At 44.0% G+C, this 22,467-nt stretch overlaps 2 protein-coding genes across 3 annotated transcripts; one reads left to right on the plus strand and one right to left on the minus strand.

Moving 5' to 3' along the window:
• Window positions 1-6,838: 6,838 nt before the first annotated feature.
• Window positions 6,839-10,604, plus strand: LOC120655135 (probable protein phosphatase 2C 12). Its single transcript, XM_039932850.1, has 3 exons — window positions 6,839-7,179; window positions 9,218-9,686; window positions 9,803-10,604. The coding sequence occupies exons 1-3, from the start codon at window positions 6,967-6,969 to the stop codon at window positions 10,282-10,284; spliced, it is 1,164 nt and encodes a 387-aa protein (XP_039788784.1). The 5' UTR covers window positions 6,839-6,966; the 3' UTR covers window positions 10,285-10,604.
• Window positions 10,605-11,893: 1,289 nt separating this feature from the next.
• Window positions 11,894-22,094, minus strand: LOC120655136 (serine/threonine protein phosphatase 2A 55 kDa regulatory subunit B beta isoform). 2 transcript variants are annotated; one of them, XM_039932851.1, is made up of 14 exons: window positions 21,705-22,094; window positions 19,718-19,821; window positions 19,542-19,637; window positions 18,742-18,861; window positions 18,180-18,383; window positions 17,901-17,992; window positions 15,810-15,928; window positions 14,947-15,070; window positions 14,659-14,782; window positions 13,704-13,772; window positions 13,525-13,616; window positions 13,359-13,436; window positions 12,818-12,885; window positions 11,894-12,680 (listed from the first exon to the last, which is right to left on the minus strand). In XM_039932851.1, exons 1-14 carry the CDS (start codon window positions 21,871-21,873, stop codon window positions 12,544-12,546), a joined length of 1,596 nt encoding a protein of 531 aa, XP_039788785.1. In that variant the 5' UTR covers window positions 21,874-22,094; the 3' UTR covers window positions 11,894-12,543. The 2 variants fall into 2 exon arrangements, 1 of the variants encoding a protein (XP_039788785.1); XR_005667338.1 differs by lacking the exon at window positions 14,947-15,070 and having other exon boundaries at window positions 17,901-18,383; window positions 21,705-22,091.
• Between the last annotated feature and the right edge of the window lie 373 nt (window positions 22,095-22,467).

Consider the following 22,467-nt stretch of genomic DNA (forward strand, 5'->3'; position numbering starts at 1 on the left):
GAGAAATTATAGAAATTCTCACAAAAATCAGGAATATTCGGCCATCAATCCGACAACTCTAATCATAATAGTCATTGAATCTGTTATCTTTCCTAATAAATTACCCACCACTACCATTATAAAAATAAAATAAAGTAACCCTCTAAACATGTACCAAAATTACCCACCTCTACCATTATTAAAAAAATCTAAACTAACTCCCTAATCTTCGTGAAAATTATCCACCAATACCATTATAAAAATAATATAAATAACACCCTAAATTTGCATATAAATTATCCAATTATGTCATTATTAAAAATTAAATTAACCAATAAATCTGAATCTAAATTATATAATTATAACAAAATATTAAAGTGCACTAATATAAAAATTCTAAATTACTATTTATATCGTTACTAATATTTTATTTATATAAAATATTATTCGTGGTATGTGTCACCATGTATTCATGAATGATGGAAGAGATAAGAACAGCAATTCACAAACAAATAGTTTAATTAAATGTATATCATACACACATGGAGGTATTGTGATGCAAAATAAAATCTATTGCAGTTAGATAATGATAAATATATATTTAGAGTATATATTAGAATATTTAATACATGAAAGAGCGTGAGTAGATAATTATAATTATTAGTTAGAGGTTTTATTCTTATATTAATTCTAATTAGTCCATGCGCGAGCATGAGATAGGCTTGTTATTATAATCCTTAAGAGATTCAAACAAAGGTCAAAAAATATGCACGAGTGTTTGCATGTACATTGTATACACTTCCTCGCCCTCGGGCTTCTTTTACTACAGAAGAAGCTAGGTGGCCAGCCCTACAAGCCCAAGATCATCATATCACAGAATGGGGCTACCAGTTTGGTGGTGGTTTGGGGCTGGGGGCAAGGGAGGGTCTCTTTCTGGTTTCCTCGGATTATCCGATAGTTTTTTATTTAAAAAACTATTTTCTATTAGAATATAGTTTTAATATGTAACATATATGAAAGTTATGAAGTAATTTTCATAATAAACCTACAAATATAAGTTTTAATGTTTTATACATAATGTCTCACATAGGTCATCTCCAATTCTCTGTAGCATTCCACCTCCTACATATCTATCGGTACTAACGTGGCCCTATGCCAATATGACATTGTTTCTCCTAATGTACCGAGTTAGAATCCCAATTCAGAGGAAAGTAGAGATAGATGTAGACTAGGAAAATATGACTTGCTTAGGGATGTAAGTTAGAAAAATTTTGGGTTATTGGATCGATCCAAAAAAATTGATAAAATGAATTAAAATGGCATTCTGCGTAAATAATTTGGGAGGAGAAATGAATTAGAATGGCATGCCTTTGTAATTAATTAGGTGATTGTGACACCCCAGTCCAGGGCTTAATAGGATTAATAGGATACTCATACCAACAAGTTGCAACTTCTTTTCCGGAAGCCGGTCTCTAAAGAACTCCGAGGTTAAGCGTGCTTTGCCCGGAGAAATTTGGGGATGGGTGACCAACCGGGAAGTTCTTCCCGGGTGCGCACGAGTGAGGACAAAGTGTGCAGAAAAGACTGGTGTTGGTCAGTCTATGTCCTAGAAAGCAGCCAGATGTAAGCGGGCCCGGCCTCGGGGAGGCGGGATGTTACAGTGATCCAATAAACATCATTAAGTACCTACTTGCATCCTTAGGCTTGCTGGATTTGGTGGTTGTGGAGTTTCTGGCTTGTACTAATCATCACAAGAATACGGTAAATGCGCTAACACTTAGGTCCGCATGAGTTTTTTTTTATGCATTTAGCTTCAGTAGTGGCTTTTGAACTGCAGTGTTGGAATGCTTGAAAGTTGTTCTCCCCTTTTAACTGGCTTAAAGCCTTGATCATCAGTTTGCCGGAAATAAGGCAGTAACGGCTAGTGGAACTGTGGAAGAAGAATGGTACATATATGTGTATACATTTCGAAGACGATGATTGCCGACCTAGTTTGGCACTTGCACGTACATAATTTGACAACTATAAACACAAGAAACTCAAAAAGGATGATTGTCCACTGTTTTGTGCCTTCGGTAAAAAAAATGACAGTTGTCGATCAAATCAAGGAAGAACACTCCTAGAAAACATAGCATTAGTACCAGTCAGCAACCCCCTACCCTTTAGTACCGGTCGGCTGACTGGTACCGTTTGGTAGGTACTAAATGCCGCGCCATTTAGTACCCGCCAAAATACCTAGTATTAAAGTGACCATTTAGTAAATGATTTTACACACAAAAAATAAAGAGAAAAATTAGGGAAACATCCGGGAGCCCCCCGCATACGTGAATTTCACGCGTAATATGCGCGTGTGCGGTTCCTGGGATTTGAACTCACAGACTCAAGCCTCGCGCGACCATTCCTTATCATCTCACCTACACAGCCCATGTGATGAAGGTAGGCATACTTCTCTTTTAAAGTAACTCGTGGAGTACCATTTAGTATAGTGAACAGTACTAAATGGTCGCGCCATTTTAATACCGGGCCAAAACAAGAACCGGTACGAAAATGTGACATTTAGTCCGGTTGGTGTTTTGACCCGGTATTAAAATGGCTCCGTGGACTTTTAAATTTGGACCTGGTACTAAAATGGCTCAGTGCCAGCTTTAGTACCGAATCAAATTATGACAGGTACTAACGTGTAAGGATGAATGGTCATTTTTCTTGTAGCGGGAATAAATGAGATCGAGTCAACAAAGATGAACACCGAGATCATCTTCTTATATGTACTGAAATAAGTAGCGTATTATTTATTTGCGGAATCATAAACTATATTTACTAGCATAATAATCAACATGGTACATCAGCCATCTATTTCAATTAAGCCAACCGCCAAAGCTTGCAGCTTCAGCAACCCAAATCTCCACACACTTGAAACACACACCAGACCAGCGCGACAACCCTATTTATCAACTGATAATCGTCGTCTTCACTGCCAATGCTGCGTGTCGAGCTAACATTAGGACAACTGTAAATGACACCATTTGGCATTCCTGAAATGCCTATGCGTGTTCTCCTCTCAATCCCCATATTTGCAAAAAGGTTCATTAGTCACGGAGAAGATGCAGTGACATGTTCACACTAAGCATGACGATCAGCTTGTGTAGCGTATAATCAAGGCGAGGATGAGAGGACACTTGAGAGGGAGGGGAGGGATTCGTCATTGAACTGGGGCACAAAGTATTTGGTTTTGCCCAATAAATGGGGAGAACTAGGTGAGGTGATGATCAAACTCAATACTTCACGCCACCTACTCACAGCTTACTATCGTCGCTGGCGGAGGCGCGGAGTATATAACAGAGCCAGGAGGCCTACCTTTACGAATTGCCCTAGTTTATTTATCGTCCCATATGGTCTCTTTCATGTCGTAATGTGTTGTCATATTAATTTGTCGTCCCATATTCATGCCGTGATGTGTTCTCGATCTCCCGGTGTAGCTCACCTAGCTAGCTGCCTACAACTACAAGGCTCACCAATGCATCTAGTGGTCCAGGAAAGGCAGCTGCCTCCACGGTGGCATGGTCTCTTTCTTGACTCTGGATAAGGGAGACAACGTTGGTTGGGTGATGAAGGAACAGCTATAGGCAAGACCCTTGGAGCCGCAGGATCGATGCAAGTAGTGCAAGCCTGCAACGGCTGTGATCGATCCCGAACTCCGATCTTGCACGGTTGATGAGTAATTCAAGAAGAATCTGGACGCTTAGTTCCTGCTCGATCGTCGATCTCACAGTCCACGCACAATATATAGTTCAGGCTTGATTGCTCGCTCCGTTGGATAAGCATATGCATCCATCCACTTGCAAATGATGAGATTAATTAAAGCCTCATCCAGTCGAAACCTTGAAAAATTCAAGAACAGGGACGCGGCAGCTTGATTGCCTGTTGAAAAAGCGCGCAGGGTAGGACGAAAAGCGTGCGGGTACGGCTAGCTAACAGATGCATGGATCCAAGCGGAACCCAGGTGGATGCACGATAGCGAGATCGAAACAGCCGCATTATATTTTGAGCAAGATGAAGGAAACTATCCCCCTTCCCCATAATATAAGAATTTTGAGCTTTTGATATTTTCATCGAAACGTTCATTTGTTCATTTGCTCTCGCTCGCTGGCCGGCGGCGGCAGCTGCATGCCACGACGCCGACCCGTTCCCCCCTTGCAGCGGTGGAGCCCTCAGCTTGCAGCAGCCGCTCCTCCATAGCGGCGGCAACGGGGGTACGGTGCACGTGGCCTCCTGTTGTGTCCTCCACGGCTCCACCTGGAGTCCCTGGATCGATAGCAGGGTTAACAATTTCGGTCGGAAATACCGAAATTTCAGTCATTTTTTCTGTTTTCGCTACTCACCGGGACAGAAATTTCGGTTCGGAAAATTGTATATTTGAATTCCAAATTCAAAAATATAAAAGTCAAATTTTGGTCAAACAAACGAAATTCCGAACAGTAAAAACGAAATTGTTAACCCTGATCGATAGTCGTCATTCATGACTTTCGTGGTAATATATATATATATATATATATATATATATATATATATATATATATATATATATATATATATATATATATATATATATATATTATAATATCTCGGGTGGCTAATCCCGGGGTCGAGTTTTTTTAAAAAACGATTCCACACTACCCCTGTATGAACATATCGGGTACTGTTCTTTTTGTGAATGCCACATGATATAAACTGGTGTGTGTAGTTATATATATAGGTATAGGGTGGATGCTCCAATGTAATTTGTAATTATCGCATTTACTTGTATTCTATGTGAATAAAGTTCTGTTACACGATTGAGGACCAATGGATGTGACGTACTCCCTGCGTTAAAAAAATTGTTGTAAAATTTAAATTTATTGTAGAAACATATTTTTACACTATTTACTATGTGCATGTAGTAATCAATTAGTGCTAAATATAAGAGATAATTAAGAATATTTTGCCTAAATTTTAAAATAACTTTATTTTTTATGATGGAGGGATAATCACTCCTTTCTTCCCCTCGAGACCATCTGCATGGCAAGACGAAGAAACATCTAAATGGTGAGTATAGCATCTTTGAACCTAGCTATATCCATGGCTCAATCATTATATATGGACCATGTATTGTTATAAAAAAAACGATCATGTATGCCATGGAAGCTAGGACCACCATGAAGCTAGCCACAAAAGCCAGCAGGAAATCATCTGGCCCAGTCATATGGAACCGATACATCGAGTGGTCTGACTCGAATTTTTTTATTTTTAATACAACTTTTAATCAAAATTACGCATTAATACTCTGGATCTGAGAAATTACAAAACTAGGCCACAATTGTCTACCCAGTAGACGAAATTCAAATTTCGTCTAGCCATCAAACAAAATTCGGAGAAATGATCTACCAACAGACGAAAATAGACGAAATCAATTTAAAAATGCAAATTTTGGAAATTTTCATCAATTGTGCATGGTTGTGCATGACGAAATATAGATATTGTCTACCCACTAGACGAAATCTAGATATTGTCTACCCAATGGACGAAATTTAGTAAATTAACATTTTTTACCATTATTTTCTGTGTGCTCCATATTTTGAATCTATTTTACGAAGTATATTTTAATATAAACTTTATTTTTTATTATAAATTGCGTAGTCATAATGTGAACTATCAATGTACTGTAATTAATACGGCAAATTAGGCAAAAGCCATAAATTTTCGGCTTTCATTAAGATAACGATCACAAAGCAATGGGCCATTGCGTCTATCTAAAGCAAAGTGCATGCTACGAGTTCATGCAAGCATATAAAGTGTGGTTCTTTGTATGTTAAGTAACTCAATCGTTCAATCTAGATTCTGACTTGATACTGGTAGTTGTATCTACAACGAATTATTCTTTTATTAGCCCACCACGCCACTTGTATAAATTGTTGGCTAAGACCCTATTTAGATCTTTACACCTAAAATCCAAAATTTTTGTAAATTGTCTGCATGGTGTACTAAATGTAGTTGAAAAATAAATCGCATTGCACAACTGGACTGTAAATCGCGAGACGAATCTAATGAGCCTAATTAGGTCGTGATTAGGCACTAAATTGCTACAGTAAAACTACAGTAAACATGCTCTACTGATGGATTAATTAGACTCATTAGATTCGTCTCGTAGTTTACAGACGAGATCTATAATTAGTTTTGTGATTAGTCTATATTTAATACTTTAAATATTGAAAGATTTTCTTCCAAAATCCCAAAATCCAAAGTGATCTAAACAGACCCTAAAACAACATCATAATCGTTACCGCGCGTGACAACGACACCAAAGCTGCGGTGTCGTACCGTCGCCTCACATGTACTGAGTGGAGGGAATAACGCAAAGATGGGCAGTGCATACCCCCGGCTAAAATCCCCTCCATTCTAGAAATAAAAAATAAAAAACAAAGTCAACGTGGCTACATGCTCAGGATGCTACTACTCTTGTACGCGTGCCTTGCCTACCTGCCGTGCACCAGCTCCGGTACGTGACGTCGAACACGTAAAACCTCCCGGAAACAATACCGTGGACCGACGGCTGCCGGCCTTCCAATCCACCCAAGCCACCACCCAGCAGGAAGAGCACCTCCTCCAATTTTTTTTTCTCTTCCCCCCCTCTCGCCCAATCAAACAGGGTTGAAAGAGAATTTATTTTCTTTTGTGTGTGTGATGTATAAAAAAAGATAGAGGAAGTCAGAGCACGGCTTCCGGGCGGGGCCCACGGGACGGGGCGGCCCCACCACCTCCGAGACGCGCCAAAAACTTCGTCGTCACACACCACCACCCGTCCGTCCAGTGTTAGTTTGCTGCGCGGTTTCTTAATGATCCCCCCCTTTAAAAGACGCGGCTCATCTCATCTTCCCCTGCCTGCAACTGCAATCCCAAAGCCATCTCTCTCTTTCTCAGCAGCAGAAGCAGCAGCAATAGTAGCAGGGATCGATGGGGGTCTGCGCGTCGTCGAGGAGGCGGGTGGAGCAGGAGCAGGAGTGCGACGAGAGCGTGGTGTACGTGATGGACGGGCAGTGCGGCGGCGGGGGAGGGGAGGACGCCGACGGCGGCGCGGCGGCGGCGGCGGCCTGCCGGAAGGTGGCCTCCCTCTACTCGCAGAAGGGCAAGAAGGGGCCCAACCAGGACGCCGTCATCCTCTGCCAGGTACCGTCGCGCAGCTCCCGCTACAGGCGCTCACCTGCTCTTCTTCTTGCACCTTCCTGTTAATTCTGTGCCGGGCCTTCCTCTGTTTTCTTCTTCTTCTTCCGTGCTTGCTCGTTTGTCGTTTCCATAGATCGATCATCCGTGGTCCTTGGGTTCAGCTTCCAGGCTCTTCGTCTCCAGCTTCTTCCTGTTCATGCTGCCACAGCCCACAATGGGGTCAATGGCACAAGGAACCCCCAAACTTGGTCTGCGCGAATTAAAAGAGCGAAAAAAAAATGTTGCTTTCTGAAACCGAACTGATTATTATCTGCTTCCAAGGCCATGCTCCTATTCATCCTATCTGTCTTTTCTCGGGTCATTTTGGTTCACCACAGCTGCCTCTGCAGCTTCCTCTCCGCCTCTCTGTTCATTTCTCCCTCTCTTTTTTTACCACGGAGCTCTGGTACAGTAGATCTGTACCGGACTACTAGTACGTATCTCTTTTTTTTTCAAGGCTCAAATCACCCCACCGCCTGTACCTTCTCTTGGTCGGTCTGAACACGAACTAATTCCACGTCTGTACTGCACAATCATCTCTGCAAGAAAAAGAAACCGTCAGTTTGGGCGGTGCACGGTCACGCGCCGCCCAAGGCCAGGCGCTTGACCTGCAGGCTGCAGCAGGGTCAAGAAATTCCAGGCACTGTCCCTGCTATTTACCCGTACGCAGAGTTACTGCCACTGCACAGCAACCATCACCGCACGGTAAGACTGACCCCAACAATACGAGGCAGAGCTATATTCGCACACCACCATTTCCACTGTGCATGGCGAAGCGCGCGTCCAACAGATGAGGCAAACAAGGAGGCAATTTCCATCGCGAGGAGAGAGGTGAGCTAAAAATGGATTCCCTCTCTCCTCGGAGGCAAATCCGTGCGCGTGGCTGGGCGGAGGCGGAGGCAAGCGGCGGAGCACGGAGGCGGCAGCGAGCGCCGGAGCTGGAAGGAGGAGAGCCGGCGCGCGCGGACGAAGCAGAGGCCGCGGTGGCGCGGAGCTCGGCCACCCGCCCGCCGCGGTGGCGCGGAGCTTGCTCACCCGTGGCAGCGCGGAGCTCGGCCAGCCCGCGGTGGCTTCGGAGGGAGGTGGCTGGCGGCGGAGGACAGAGGAGGAGCCACGACGAGGAGGCCGAGGCCGGAGGCGGAGGTGGCCGGCGGCGCCGGAGCTCGAGCTGCCGTTCTTGTTGGAGATAGGGTGGGGAGGAGGCGAAGAAGAGCGTAGCGGCGTCAAATCGAGCTTCCCGTCACCTCCTCCCCTTCCATAATTCCGGCGCCACCTCCGCGGCGGGCGGCGCGGGCGGGGGCCAGCACCAGCGGGCGGCGAGCAGCGCGGGGCAGCACCGGTGGGCGAGGAGGTGCGCGGCAGGCCTCCCTCTGCTCCTGCGACGGTGGTGGAGCTCCCTCTCCTCCGGCGGAGGGGGCGAGTTGGACCGTCGGACCGTCGGCGCGGACGGTCCGCCACCGGAGGGCCAAGACCGCCGGCTTCTTTCTGCGTCAGCTGTTGGAGACGGTAAAAAATGCGTGGGGAATGCATCTACTGTATACGATGCAAATGAAGGAAATGCATCCATTTTACCTTCGCTTGTTGGAGTCAGCCTAAAAGAAGAAGAAAAAACATCGTGATGATTCCTGTTTCAACCCACGGAAAGGGAACAGAGGGGTTGGTTTCGTCAACGTTCTACGGGTCGACGGTGACTAGAATGCAGAATCTTAGCTTTGCCAACGATTTCTGGAATATGTTTGAGGTTATCGCTGCTTTACTGCATCGCAAAGAGAGTCATACGCATAACGATGCTTGATTCCATTTTCCTCCCCTCAATCTTTTACAGCATCTCACCTACTGTTTGGGCTCAATTGTCAAAGATCTGTTCTCTGACACTATCATTTGGGAATGATCACCAATCGCCGCTGATGCCAATGCAATCCTGAGGGACCTGATCAGTCTGTAGAATTTCTTTCTTTCTGGTGTTGATTCTTGATTGACGGGCTTGGATTTTTTTCTTCAGGGGTTCGGCATGGAGGACGGCGTGTTCTGCGGCGTCTTCGACGGGCACGGCCGGTGCGGGCAGTTCGTCAGCAAGCTGGTGCGGGACTACCTCCCCTTCATGATCCTCAGCCACCGGAACGCGCTCTTCCTGGGCGTCGACGACGACGACCCGGCCTTCAGCGACGCGTCGCCGTCCTCGTCCACGGACGGCAGCGGCGGCGGCTCCTCGCCGTCCTCGCCGGCGCAGCTGCTGGAGGAGTGGCGCGAGGCCTGCGCCAACGCGTTCGAGGCCATGGACAAGGAGCTCAAGCTCCAGCCCAACCTGGACTGCAGCTTCAGCGGCACCACCGCCGTGTGCGCCATCAAGCAGGGGCGGGACCTCATCGTCGCCAACCTCGGCGACTCCCGGGCGGTGCTCGCCACCATGTCGGACACGGGGTACCTCACCGCCGTGCAGCTCACCACCGACCAGAAGCCCAACCTGCCTCGTGAGTCCCACTCCTACCTACTGCTGCTAGCCTGCTACTCGATCCTCCGACCCATTGAATGAATCATGATGACCACGGATCGAAGAACTGAGGCTCGGCCATGGCCGCGTGTGCAGAGGAGGCGGAGCGGATCAAGCGCTGCAACGGGCGCGTGTTCGCGCTCAAGGACGAGCCGTCGGTGCAGCGCGTGTGGCTCCCCGACGAGGACTGCCCGGGGCTAGCCATGGCGCGGTCGCTGGGGGACCTGCGGCTGAAGCGGCACGGCGTGGTGTCGGAGCCGCAGGTGACGCACCGCTGCGTCGGGCGCGGGGACCTGTTCATCATCCTGGCCACGGACGGCGTGTGGGACGTGCTGAGCAACGAGGAGGTGGTGTCCATCGTGTGCGCCACGCCGCGGAAGCAGCACGCTTCCAAGGCCGTCGCCGAGGCCGCGGCGCAGCGGTGGCGGACCAGGTACCCGTCGTCCCGCGCCGACGACTGCTCCGCGGTCTGCCTCTTCCTGCGGGACCAGGACTGGGGCACCAGCGTCGCCGCGGCCAAGGCCAAGGCGGCCTCCGCCGCTGCCGCCGCGAGGGCGCCGGCGCACGGCCACTGCTAAGCCGGGGAGGTGCTCCGCCGAGAGTGTAACTAAGTGCTGTAACATAGTGGTAATTAAGAAGCTCTTGCTGTGTTTTTTTTTTCTTTTTGCAAAAAAAAATGCAAAGGAGATGAGGAGGGAATGGGCGGGTAATTCTCAGTTTTGACTCTTGATCGGTGATCGGTGATCGGTGATCAGCTGACCACGGTGACGGGGGAAACAAGGGAGTGGGTGGCGGGAACGCCGTTTGTACTCTGTCAGTAGCATGTAATGTTATCAAGTGGAGTGCTTCTTTGATGTTGCCGGAAAGATTTCTCACATGTCACTGGTTGAACCCTAAATCTCTCGTACATCATTGTTCGGCTTGTCTGTTTTCAATTTATTCTTTCTCGAGTCTCACAGAAAACTATTGAATCAGCTGAAATCAGCCGGCTTTTTAGAATAAACCAATTTTAAGATGGGATAAGATGCTCGATAAGGCATGAGGTTCAGTATCATAACGGTTTCCTCATAGTAACGCCGGTGAATCTCATCAAGAACTCTTTGTGCTTTGAAAACAGACATGTGTATGCATTTTTGTGCTTTGAAAACCTGTTCGAATTTAAGCAGACGGTCGAACAGAGTCACAAACACAAATATATCATACGAGGGATTTCTTGCAGTGCCTGAGTCGCACCGCTCCAACTCTTTAGTCACCTAATTCTAATTCTAATTCTTATGCTTTGCGCGCGAGAACTTTCTGTCAGTAAAAATAACCTCTTAATTTCAAATCCTAATCCTCATGCTTTGCACGCGAGCACTTTCGGTCAGTAGAAACCACCTCTTAATCACACTACACAAGAGAAGGACATGTTGCTGGTTGGTGCTGCCGGTGGATCAACAGAGGGGCGGCCGGCCTACCGTCACTCTAGAAGGCAGCACGCAGTTTCGCGTACAGTTCAACCGTGGTTCAGCAACCCAGCGGCGCTACCACGGCTTCAAGGCTTGGGAATGCCACACCCGGGGATCCATCCATCAGTGTCACCGCAGCTAGGGATAAGCTCCAGTTGAAAAAACGTTACCGGCGTGTCAAGGTCAGCAGCGCGCGCGCACCACGGTCTGCTTCCTGCTTGGGCGTCTGCACGGCCATCACGGTCAAAAGCTCAACGCCTTCTCAGGGGTCAATCGCTGGGTTCCAGACAGCAATGGAAGTGGAGGAAGGAGATGGGAATTGCCAAACTAGAAGTTCCAAATCCCCAATTCGCCGTGTCAAGTTGGCTCCATCAACGAAATGCTTCGGTGAGCTGAAAATGAGCAAGGAACTAGTCGGTCCTGGTACCGCGAAAGAGAAACTTGAGGAGGTACAAGCGTGGCGTGGGAGACAAGGTGCAAGGTTGTTTCTCCTGCACATGCCGCCTTCTACCTTCCTCAGATGAGAGCTGACGGTCTCCAGACACGGGACCGCTTCAATAATTGGGTCCCGTTTCTGGAAGCCAAACCAAGATCCTCGCAAGTCATAAGCACCCCATCACATATCTTCACTGCTCGCTGCAGTCAGCTATCAAAGGACAGTATGTGCACAAAGACAACTTCTCTTCATGAACAAATTCGCTTCAGGTGAAAAGAGGCGCATGCTACAACACAAATCTAGTTCTTGCAATCAGAAAGGTTTCAAGACCATATACCAATTCTTGCGCTGCGAGACAGCACATTTTACATCATAAATGCAGGTGCTACAAAGAGAACAGAGCATCCAAGAAGAACTTACTTGAATAATATAATGAATACAACCGCAGCCAAGAAGAACTACAATAGCTATGACAAATTTTTATACTCAACGACCTCAAAGTTCTGACAACTGATGGTTAGTCCTGGCTATGTCCCCATTACATGTTGTAACAAGGGAAGAAAAGAAAACTTACAACCTTTGTGATATTTGAGCAGGTATTCCTGTGACCTTTTGTGGGATTAGCATCATCTATCTTCTGCTTTATCATTCAGCTGCCGATTTCCCTACAAAGCAGCTACTAGCCTACTACAGTCATCATATATTGGGACCAAAAGCTTCGACATGATCAGAACACATGCTTCACGTTTACTAAAGAATCCGAAGAAGGCAGTCCAGTATGGGCAGCAAGTAGTAACAGGACTTGTCTTGTGGGCGATCATGAGTGCCTCTTTTTGGCCCCAACCATGGAATCGACAACAATTTCCTGCACCATATCCCCCTTGTTGCATGTGAAAGGCCAAGGCTTTCACGTCGACCAAAAACAAGAACATTCAATTTCTCTAGCATGTTCCCTATGCGTAATACATGTACAAGCTATTTGCAGCGGCACACGCGATGGAGTTCTCAGTTGGGTGCCATGCAAGATGAAGCAATTTTGTTGAGAGGTCGTAAGAATTTCCATTGGCCTCAACGCTTGTATTTTCTCCACCTGCACCACATGAGCTTAATGGTAAGAAGCAGGCTGGTTGAAAGTTTTACACAAGAACAGAGTCAAATCTAGCATTTGTACATATTTTTATTGGGAAAAAAGGGGGTCAAGACTGACCATGAAAGAGAGACACTTACCTCTCCTCACGGCACGGGTAAAAGAGGTCAGAGTCCGTGAAGGCCTTGCTGGATTAGAAACCTGATGCCTGTGTAGGTGTCCAATTCCAATAACAGAATAAATGTTAGAAGAAATAGTTTGCAAGTAGAGGCATGTCAGGTTGGTGTCAACATCACATTTTATACCTACTACTACATGGTCATGGTTCACCTATATTGAATCTAGAATGTTTCACCACCCAACCAACTTTGACAGGATAAATGCTGCTTCTTTAAAAGAATGTATGAAGCATCAAGCAAATGGAGCAGAAAATTAATTAATTAATTGAGGAGCAGGGGGCTTATGAATTACTTCCTCCATTTTTAAATATATGATGTTTAGGACAAGATAATTAGTTAAATTTCTGACGTTTAGGGCAAGCTAATTATTTAACTAATTAGCTGGTCCCAAAAATCTATTTAAAATCGGAGGGAGTATCTTGAACTAGTCCATATTTAGGCAGAGTATAACCTAAACCCCACTTAGCATACACACTAATAATATACATAATAGTTGACTAACCTCATGGGATTTCTGCTGGCTTCCAAAGTGGATGCCTCCATACTTCCAGGAGCACAACCAAACACACGAAACAAATTACTGCAATTATGGTGAGTTAACATAAGGAAAAGTTGAATAAATCAACAGCTACCTACTCTGGCAGCTCATAAAGTGACTAAGGATGTACCTATAGGAACCAGTAGCAACACGGAGTCCATCCCCACTGAGACAACATTCAAATTTGTCAAAAATTGAATCATTTTCGTATAGATCACAAAGCTACAAAAGATGATGTTAAACAAAGTGTTAGATTACAACAGGTATTGGTATGGATCTTTAATTCTCATTCAGATGGTAAAGCTTCACCTTAGGCCTTAAGTATTCATGAACTTGGAAAGTTGCAACTGGCCCGGAGTCCATGTTTAGATCCCATAACTGAAAGAAAGAAAAATAATTAAATAAAAACATTTGTAGCAGATATGATTTCATCCCGAAAGGCGAGGTAGCAACGGTTCTTCATTCCTCAGATTTCATTTCGCAATTATTTACATATTCAGCAAAGAATCAATTGCATGCAATCAAATTTCCATCACTGAGGGTTTAAATAAAAGTTGCATGGTTCCTAGCCAATCAATTGGTTAACATCCCAAAATCACCATAAGATATCATTTGAATCAAAGGACAAAAATCATAATGATATTAAAGTGTGCTTAAAGAAAGTTGAATATCGAAGCCAAACAATTTCCTGAAAATGATGTTCCAGTCAGCTTATTCATAACATCGAAAGATGAGCCCGATATGTTAAGACCTGAGTAAGTTAAAAAGAATGAAAGCCAAGAAGGCCTCGCAGGTAGCCAGAAACACTCGCACACCCAGAAAGATGAGCCCGATATGTTAAGACCTGAGTAAGTTAAAAAGAATGAAAGCCAAGAAGGCCTCGCAGGTAGCCAGAAACACTCGCACACCCAGAACATACGTACACAGTGGAATGGTGCTGCAAATGCTTGCTGCCTTTTCTGTTTTCTTATCTACCTATACACAGCTGAGAGCTACAATAAAGCCTGAGTTTGAAAGATACTAACTACACCCATTACTACCTTGATTGGCTTATTATTCTCACTAACTAGCAGCTGGAAATCTGTTAACTAAATACCATGAACCTGGACATCAGCAAGTACCAGGACAGATACATGCGCAAAGGTTACTGCTAAATAGTGTTTCCTGGTAATCAAATTGATGTTTTTAGCCACCCTTACATAAAACACATGTAGAATAAGACACTAAGAAATCCAACAGATGGGACAATACATCCCCTACGAACCTTGAGAGTCATATAATCACGACTAAGAATGTGTCTTCCATCCCTTGCAAACTTTATATCTGAAACTGATGTGATTATCTCTGTAAAAAAGGATCTTGATCCAGGTGCATCATGCTCCTCGAATCTGTACAAGATGCCCCAGTTAAATCAGATAATAGCATGAAATTTTAGTGATATAAATTGACTTAAAATGTCTGCAGCCATTGGAAATGGTAATTTTATTAAGCACCGCCTTCTAACAATGATAAATGTTACTCAAGAGTCAAGAAGTTCAAGGGAATTACTAACAGTTTAGCATGGTTGTCACACAGTGCTGACTGTCGCAGGTCAATAAGCCGAATAGTACCCTTTGAGCTACTATATGCTAGTGTATTACAATGAGTTGGATGGAACTCCGCACATGTAATCACCTCTGAAATTTCACAGAATTATGCAATGGTTGTCACCACATAACAAGAATGGAACAAGCAAGAATTACATGAGAGAATAAATGAACACTGATGAATATCTATTAACAGAAACAGCCAGAGGTGTCACACAACCAGAGTACCAGACAACAAACAAATTTTGCTATAATGCAAGTGCATTATTTTTGTTTTCGCGCAGAAAATGCTTATACATGTTTAACTTCTGCATCTAATTACGGTTTTTCCATAAAGCAACTACTGTGTTCCTAAATTTCTCACCCGAAAGTAGCATATTAACATATAACTCAGAGAGGTGATTGGCTGATTGGTACAGAAGTTGGCAGGTTCAGAGAATTGGAAGTGCATTCCCAATCCATCTCCGATCTATGCTCTCTATCATGGTCACATTTGACCCCACGCATATAGGAGTTGGAGTAAGTAGATGTGATGCAAATTTGCTACTCCAACCATATTGAAAAGTCGCAGGGATGAAAAATATATATGTACACTTTTATGACCATCAAAAGTACATTCATTATGTAACACCTTCACCATGTCAATGCTTACAGGGTAAAACATGAAGGCACAAAAACCCTACAATGCTTACTTTATGGTGCATCCAAGTCCACTAATCAAGAAATCTACTTGAGTGTCAATCTACTAACTTAATAACATTTGCATGTTCAACATTTACATCAAACCAGCAGCTTACTCATAAATAGACATCAGACTGAGAAAGTTTACCGGTTAGATCCTCCATGTTTACAGGTTTCACATCGACAATGTTAAAGCTCTGGTTGCTAATTTCAAGATTCCATAGGTTTATTCGCAGATCATCTGCTGATATGAATGTTTCACCATCGCTGTAAGTAAAACAAAGTGAGAACTCGGCTACTATAGTAATCAACCCAGACAGTAAGGTATAAGTTACAGAAAACTCGGCCATGTGAATCATTAAACATATAAAAGTTCACATTACTCTAAACAGCAGTAACCTCTTATTTATCAAGAACAAATTATGCTTCTTTGGTTTGATGCAACTCAAAGCCTTCTTGTATATTACATGAAGTCATTAATCACATCGTCAAGTACAGAACATGGCAATGCCACCGGACAGGATTTACTGATTATACACACAGCATAGCTACTATGAATCATACACCTATAAAACCAGATAAACAATGATATCTCTTATGCAATATAAGAAATTATTCGGGAAATACACAAAATACAGAACAAAAAGGGATAAATCATGAAATGGGGACGACTAGATGGAAAAAGGAGAAGTGGGCAGGGAGGTCAAGCATCGCTACTAGCCTACTAACTGTCTACATTTGGATCAGCAGCAAACACTGGGGATGACTAGATGAAAAGGGAAGAAGTGAAGCAGAAGCCACAGATAAGGAATATGTGGATCTAGGACTTCACTCTTCAGTGTTTTGATGTGGAATAAGCTGGACCCAACAGGTAAGGAAACTCCTCCTTTGTTTGCTCTATATTTTGCTGATTTTTTTTCCAAACCCCACAGTCCATTGATCTCATAAAAAGAACTGACATGCTTTTTTCTATCGAACACGTAGGAGGGCTCCATACCATTATATTAAGGCCCTGTTTGGAACCGCTTAACTCAGATTTTAAGCGAAAAAAGCCAAATAATCCCGCCAAACGCTTCGATTATCAACCAGCTTATTTGGACAGCAATCGCAGAAAAATCCTCCCCACCACGGCGTTTCGAAACGCGGCTCCAACCTCACTTATCCTGAAACGCGCCGCTTTTCCCTTTCCAGCCCCTCTCCTCCCACACGCATCTGAGCGCCAGCCCTCTCATTCCTCTGCTCCAACCGGATATGGGCGCCGGCCTGTCCTCCCTGCCACCGGCCGCCGGCGCTCTCCACGCTGCAGCGCCCGGCCGGCCCTGTCCGCCTTGCTGCTGCTTCGCCCGACCGCGCCCAACTCCTCCCAGCCGACTGCGCCTGCTGCCTCTGTCCGGCCTGCTGCGCCTTCAGGGAGCGCCGGACTGGAGCAGCCTCCCTGCTGCGCGCGGGGTCCTGCAGCGCCCGCCGGCCAACTGCGTCCGGCAACAGGAGCAGCCACCAGCGACAACAACAGGAGCAGGCAGCGCCCTCCAGTAAAGTGCAGTGAAGGTGAAATATGTGTACTTTCCGTGATGCACTTGCTGCGGCTTTGGTTGCTTGATTTATTGTACTCCATTTTTAGTATTTTGTAGCACTTTCAATGGTTCAAATGTGAGTTAATTTGAATTTTATTGTACGGGTACATTTTAATGGAACTAGATTTGTTTCTCAAACTTCACAAAGATGTCGAAAATTGTCTTCACATCAGTGTTACAAACAAAAAGAGGTATTATCAGCCTCAAGGGTATAACGGTCATTTCATACCCAGAACAGATAATCTACCAGCAATAATCAGGCTAGCCAAACACCCTCGCTTATTCAGAAAGCAGATTCTCCAGATCGCGACTTATCAGATAAGCCTGCTCAGCTTATAAGCGAGTCTCAGAAAAGCTCTCCCAAACAGGGCCTAAAGAAGAAGGGTAGAGATCCTGATTACACATACAGTTAGTTTTTTACCGTTCCAATTGTGTGAGCCACCTTTGAAGTAAACCGAACTGGGGAGGTCACTGATTCTGTTTTCCCCAGTTTAAATAATTGTTAGGTCTCGTATTACGTTTAAATTGAGAGCTCCATTGAAATATGCCAAAAAGAGTATGCACTTAGAAACAGATTAAAGAAGAGAATATAGAAGATAAACTAAACAATACACATATTTTTGCAGATTTAGTTAGACATCCATAATATCATGAAGGAAGCTAACCTATTATTTGAAATGGAATTAATATGGTAATCATGAGCATGTGCATATACACGTCGGCATCTCGCAACATGGTTTAAGTCTTGGCCTGTAACCTGCATACATAGTAAAGGAATCTACTCAGACTTCTCTATGAATACTATTTATAGTTTGTTAGAAAAAAAAAATCTACTAGTATCATGTCATAATTAAAAGAAAATTATTGTATTGCATATGCAAGTACTAGTGATGCATCATGCTGTACAGCACTAGAGATGATGGATAAAGTGGGTTAAGTACAACCACCACAGGCAAACGCAATGATGCGCATCCTCCAGGAGGAAATGACATATTGTTGTTTGGATGGTACAACTTTTCTGAGCATCCACCATTTGGAAGAAGAGCTTTGCAACTATTGGTACCCGGACTAGAAGTTGAACCATTGCCTGAACTTTGAGAGGTATCCAAATTCATCACTGAAACTCGTTTCACTTTTTTCTCCTGAACCTAGAGAATATCAAAGCACCAAGGCAACATCATTGCATATATTATGCTTGCATTTGCCAATAACGAAGAAGTATAAAAGGTCAAGCAATAGCACTGCACGATATTGAAACAGTAAAGACGAAAATGCATGACTTGAGATCAGAAATTTTAATAGATAATGTTCATGAATAGATTCGCATTGATATGTGGAAAAGGACTGGGGAGAAAAAAAACATGTAAAGCTGCATATGAACATGTTTTAAACTATATAATGGATATAGCTCCCAGACATAACAAGTGGTAAGTCTTGTCTAAGAAAACAATAGGTGAGCCATGAAGTCATAACCATAAACCAATAACAAACTCCTTCTATCCTTACCTTCCAATACTTGATTGTCTTGTCATTTGTAGACAAGAGAAAGACTGCATTGTTGGTTTTTTGGCACCACTTGATCTTGTTGATCTTCTCCTCTATTTCCAAACTTTTTAGGTAGTCAAACTACATAAATTGCACAGAAATCAGAATAAAATGTTAACATTTTCACATGTACAAATGCAAATAGCTTCACTTAGGATGCAGCATGAAGTATGTATGATTTTATTTGCCTTCTCAGGTAAACTAATCCGGAGCTCATACAAACTCCCCCTAAGTGACATTGAAAACTTTGGTAAACAAGTTTAAACCATAAGACTAATGACCTGTGGAAATGTTGCCACAGAAACTGTTAATGTCGTTAATGTATAACTTTTGATCGTTGATTTCATCAAGCACTCATGCAGAGAAAATAGAATAAAATTTTGAAGATCTAACTTTCCATAACAAAACTTCTAGGACCTTTTTCATTTTTATATCAAAACTAAAAGTGCTACTTGGCTGAATAATATTGTGTAAATTAGAACTCAAAACAGTATGATTACATGCAATCTAAAAATGGCCCTTATTCATGGATATGAAGTCATTACTCTATTTCCTCCAAATTTATTATGTAAAGTCCATCAATCCTTTTAAATTGAACACGTGATTCTTGTAGAAATTTGACACAAAACAAACGATGCAGTGATCTTTAATGTTTCATTTCCATCGAAATTCCTAAGAAATCATCCAAGTCAGATCTGGTTGAGACATCAAGGTCGCTGATAGTCATGAACAAGTACTATTGACTTTTAAGACCCACATACCTCAGGTTCATGACTCTGAAATTCAGTCCTGTAGCGGAACTCAGGATGCCTAGCAACCGGGTAGTCTTGCCCCTCAAGTTCTCTTCGACTAGAACTCTGCATGCACATTAAAACAATGGGCACAAGAGAGAGATTTAAGCAAGAAAAATACAGAACTTATATACAGAAGTACTTACATCCCCAGAGTCCGTTCTTTCAAATAAAACCACACGTCCACCTCTATCTCCAGTGGCAAGATGATCACCAGATTTGTCAAACTCAATTGCAGATATTATATCCACTGAAACAAGTAACAATATGATCAAGACACAAACTGAGTTGGCTGGTGAACAAATCAAGCATCAAAAAAATATCAAGTGAAATGAATAAGACAAAAAAATATGTCATTTGGATATATTAGCATAAAGAAGAATTCCCCTTTTTCCCCTCAACTCTAACCTGTGACTAATTCTCATCATAAGCTTCAATGCTGTCAAATTTTGTGTGTCTAGATGGTCAATCTTGTGTTGATTTAATAAGGAAAATGGTAAAGCTGGGATTATGGATCCAGAAAGTGGAATTTGGGATCCTAAGATCAAAAGGGGAAGGGGGAGAAATCATGGCAATTGCTTGGAAAATTTAAAATTGTTCAATTTATCTTTGTGAACTGACTGTAATAATTGCTCAGGTTTTGTCCATCAGTGCACATAAATTAAAACCATCTAGAAAAGGGCGCTGCATTAAAATAGCAGTCTTTGGAAACAAGTTGTGATAGTTTTCGGGAAAAAAAAACATGCTATGATGGGTAACTAGATTAGTTGAAGAGATCAACCAAACATGTTATCATGAACTATTTGTAGAACTAAAAACAGTCTGCCTGACACTTTATATGAGCATCCAAACTGTATATCCCCCTCTATGTATCAATGGCTTTGGTAGCAAATCAAATCGTATAGTGAACAGGGCCACTAGATGCTACTATGTTCCGGAAGGGAGGCTGCACATGGAAAACAACAGTTGAATTGTTGAAATAAAAGCATAAAAGATGAACGAGCAATTCAGCAGACAGCCAGGCTGGACTGGAACAGTGACATGCTTGTACCCTCAACTGAAATAAGCTCTAGGTTAGAGGCTAGTTGGAAAATTAATATCACACACTGTGATCAGTGATCAACTTTTTCATAGACATAAAAATGTGAGATTTTAGAGGCATATATAAATGCACATTGCTTTTCCTCAGCAAGTATAATATTCAAATAAACACCATCTCAACACAAAACCACAGCAAAACTGAAAAGCTATCACATGATCCCACACGTGACTAAAGAGCAAGACCCAGGGGAAGTGAGGTAAACTGATAGGAAGCATCCTTTGTGCACTCATGCTTCTCAACCCTACCTGCTATCAAATGCTAGGGATGTTATGGTGCAGCTTAATCTTTATAACAAATTAAAGAAGACATACAGATCAAAACCAATGATAAAACCCATCTGCCCAGTGTATTCGGAAAAAACTGCATAATGAATCCTTTGCAACAAGATATTCCAAAATACTCACTAGTGTAGACACATCTGCGACAAACCTATGGTTTGTGCAGCCAGACGCCAGAAGCTCATAAATTTACTACTAGATTATCATAAGACCATAAGAAAACCTCAAGGAAACCAACTGCCCAATTCCCCAACAGACAATGAGAATCCAAGTTCGAATTTTTGAACAATGTGCTAGCATACCAATACCATGTTGTATATCACTGGCAACATTTTCTACAAATTCTCCTACTTCGATGTGATTCCTCATGCATATAACCATTTGCCAAATATTGGACACACCAATCTGTTGGAGCTAAATTGCATGGCAAAGCCTACTACACGAACTAATTGGTCGAACCAAACAAAGTTAAATCAAGTACCAAAACATAGCAGCTCTGCCCGCCCGGTCAAATAGTACTCAATCACGGTTAAGACGTCGCGCGCGCAGCATTTCCTACAACGCAACAAACCGAGCGCATCAACACCCAATCACCGCAAAAGCCTCCCCACAGTTCGCAGTCACCCGCGCAGCCCATCGAACCCGGGGCGCCGAAACGGTCGCCACCGCTTAAACCCACCGGACAGAGCAGATCTCGCGGGGGCGAGACGGAACCGGAGCCGGGCACGGGAGGCCCGCGGCGGGCTTCATTACCTTCCTGGACGTCCTCGCCCGCCGCGCGCTCGCCGAAGACCTGCGCGAACCGCCACTCCAGCGGCTGCGGCTGCGGCTGCGGCTGCGGCTGCTCCTGCACCGGCTCCGCCGCCGCAGCAGCAGCAGCCGCCTCGGGGCGGTCGTCGGAGGACATGGGCTCCCGCTCCATGGGCGTCGCCTCCGCCGCCGTCACGACACCATGGCGCTGCGCCGGGGGATCTCGGGTACGGGAGGCCGGCGGGCGGGCTCCGGGAGGCTCGCGGGGGCGGGGCAGGTTCTAGAAGAATGGCAGGGGAGGCGGGCGGTGGGGATCGAGGGGGTGTGGGGGACTGGGGCGTGGGAGAGCGCGTGCTGTCAGCGGGGATGATGTGGAGAAGCAAGCAGCGAGCGAGGGCGAGACGGCGAGTCGATGATCCTGTATATTTATTGTTTTGTTGGCAAAATAGCCGACATCATTTCTCAACTTTCTCCAACGCTCAAATTCGTCCTTCAGCAATCCAATGGATCAATTTAGTCCTCAATTTTTTTTATTTAGACTCAATTTCATCTCTAGCGTGATTTGGCATGCCAATCATCCTAGAGTGCATGAAAGGTTCCAAACATGTTACCAAGTCCAACACTGAGATAAAAGTAAGTGGTATACCCATAATTCAGTATGATAGCGAAAATATATTATTGATGATCATGTGATTATCAATAAAAAGTTTGCATTTTTTTTATTTATTTGTGCATTCTCATTCAGTATTGAACCATAATTATGATG

This window comes from Panicum virgatum, chromosome 1N (assembly GCF_016808335.1).
Source record: "Panicum virgatum strain AP13 chromosome 1N, P.virgatum_v5, whole genome shotgun sequence".
Lineage (NCBI taxonomy): Eukaryota > Viridiplantae > Streptophyta > Magnoliopsida > Poales > Poaceae > Panicum > Panicum virgatum.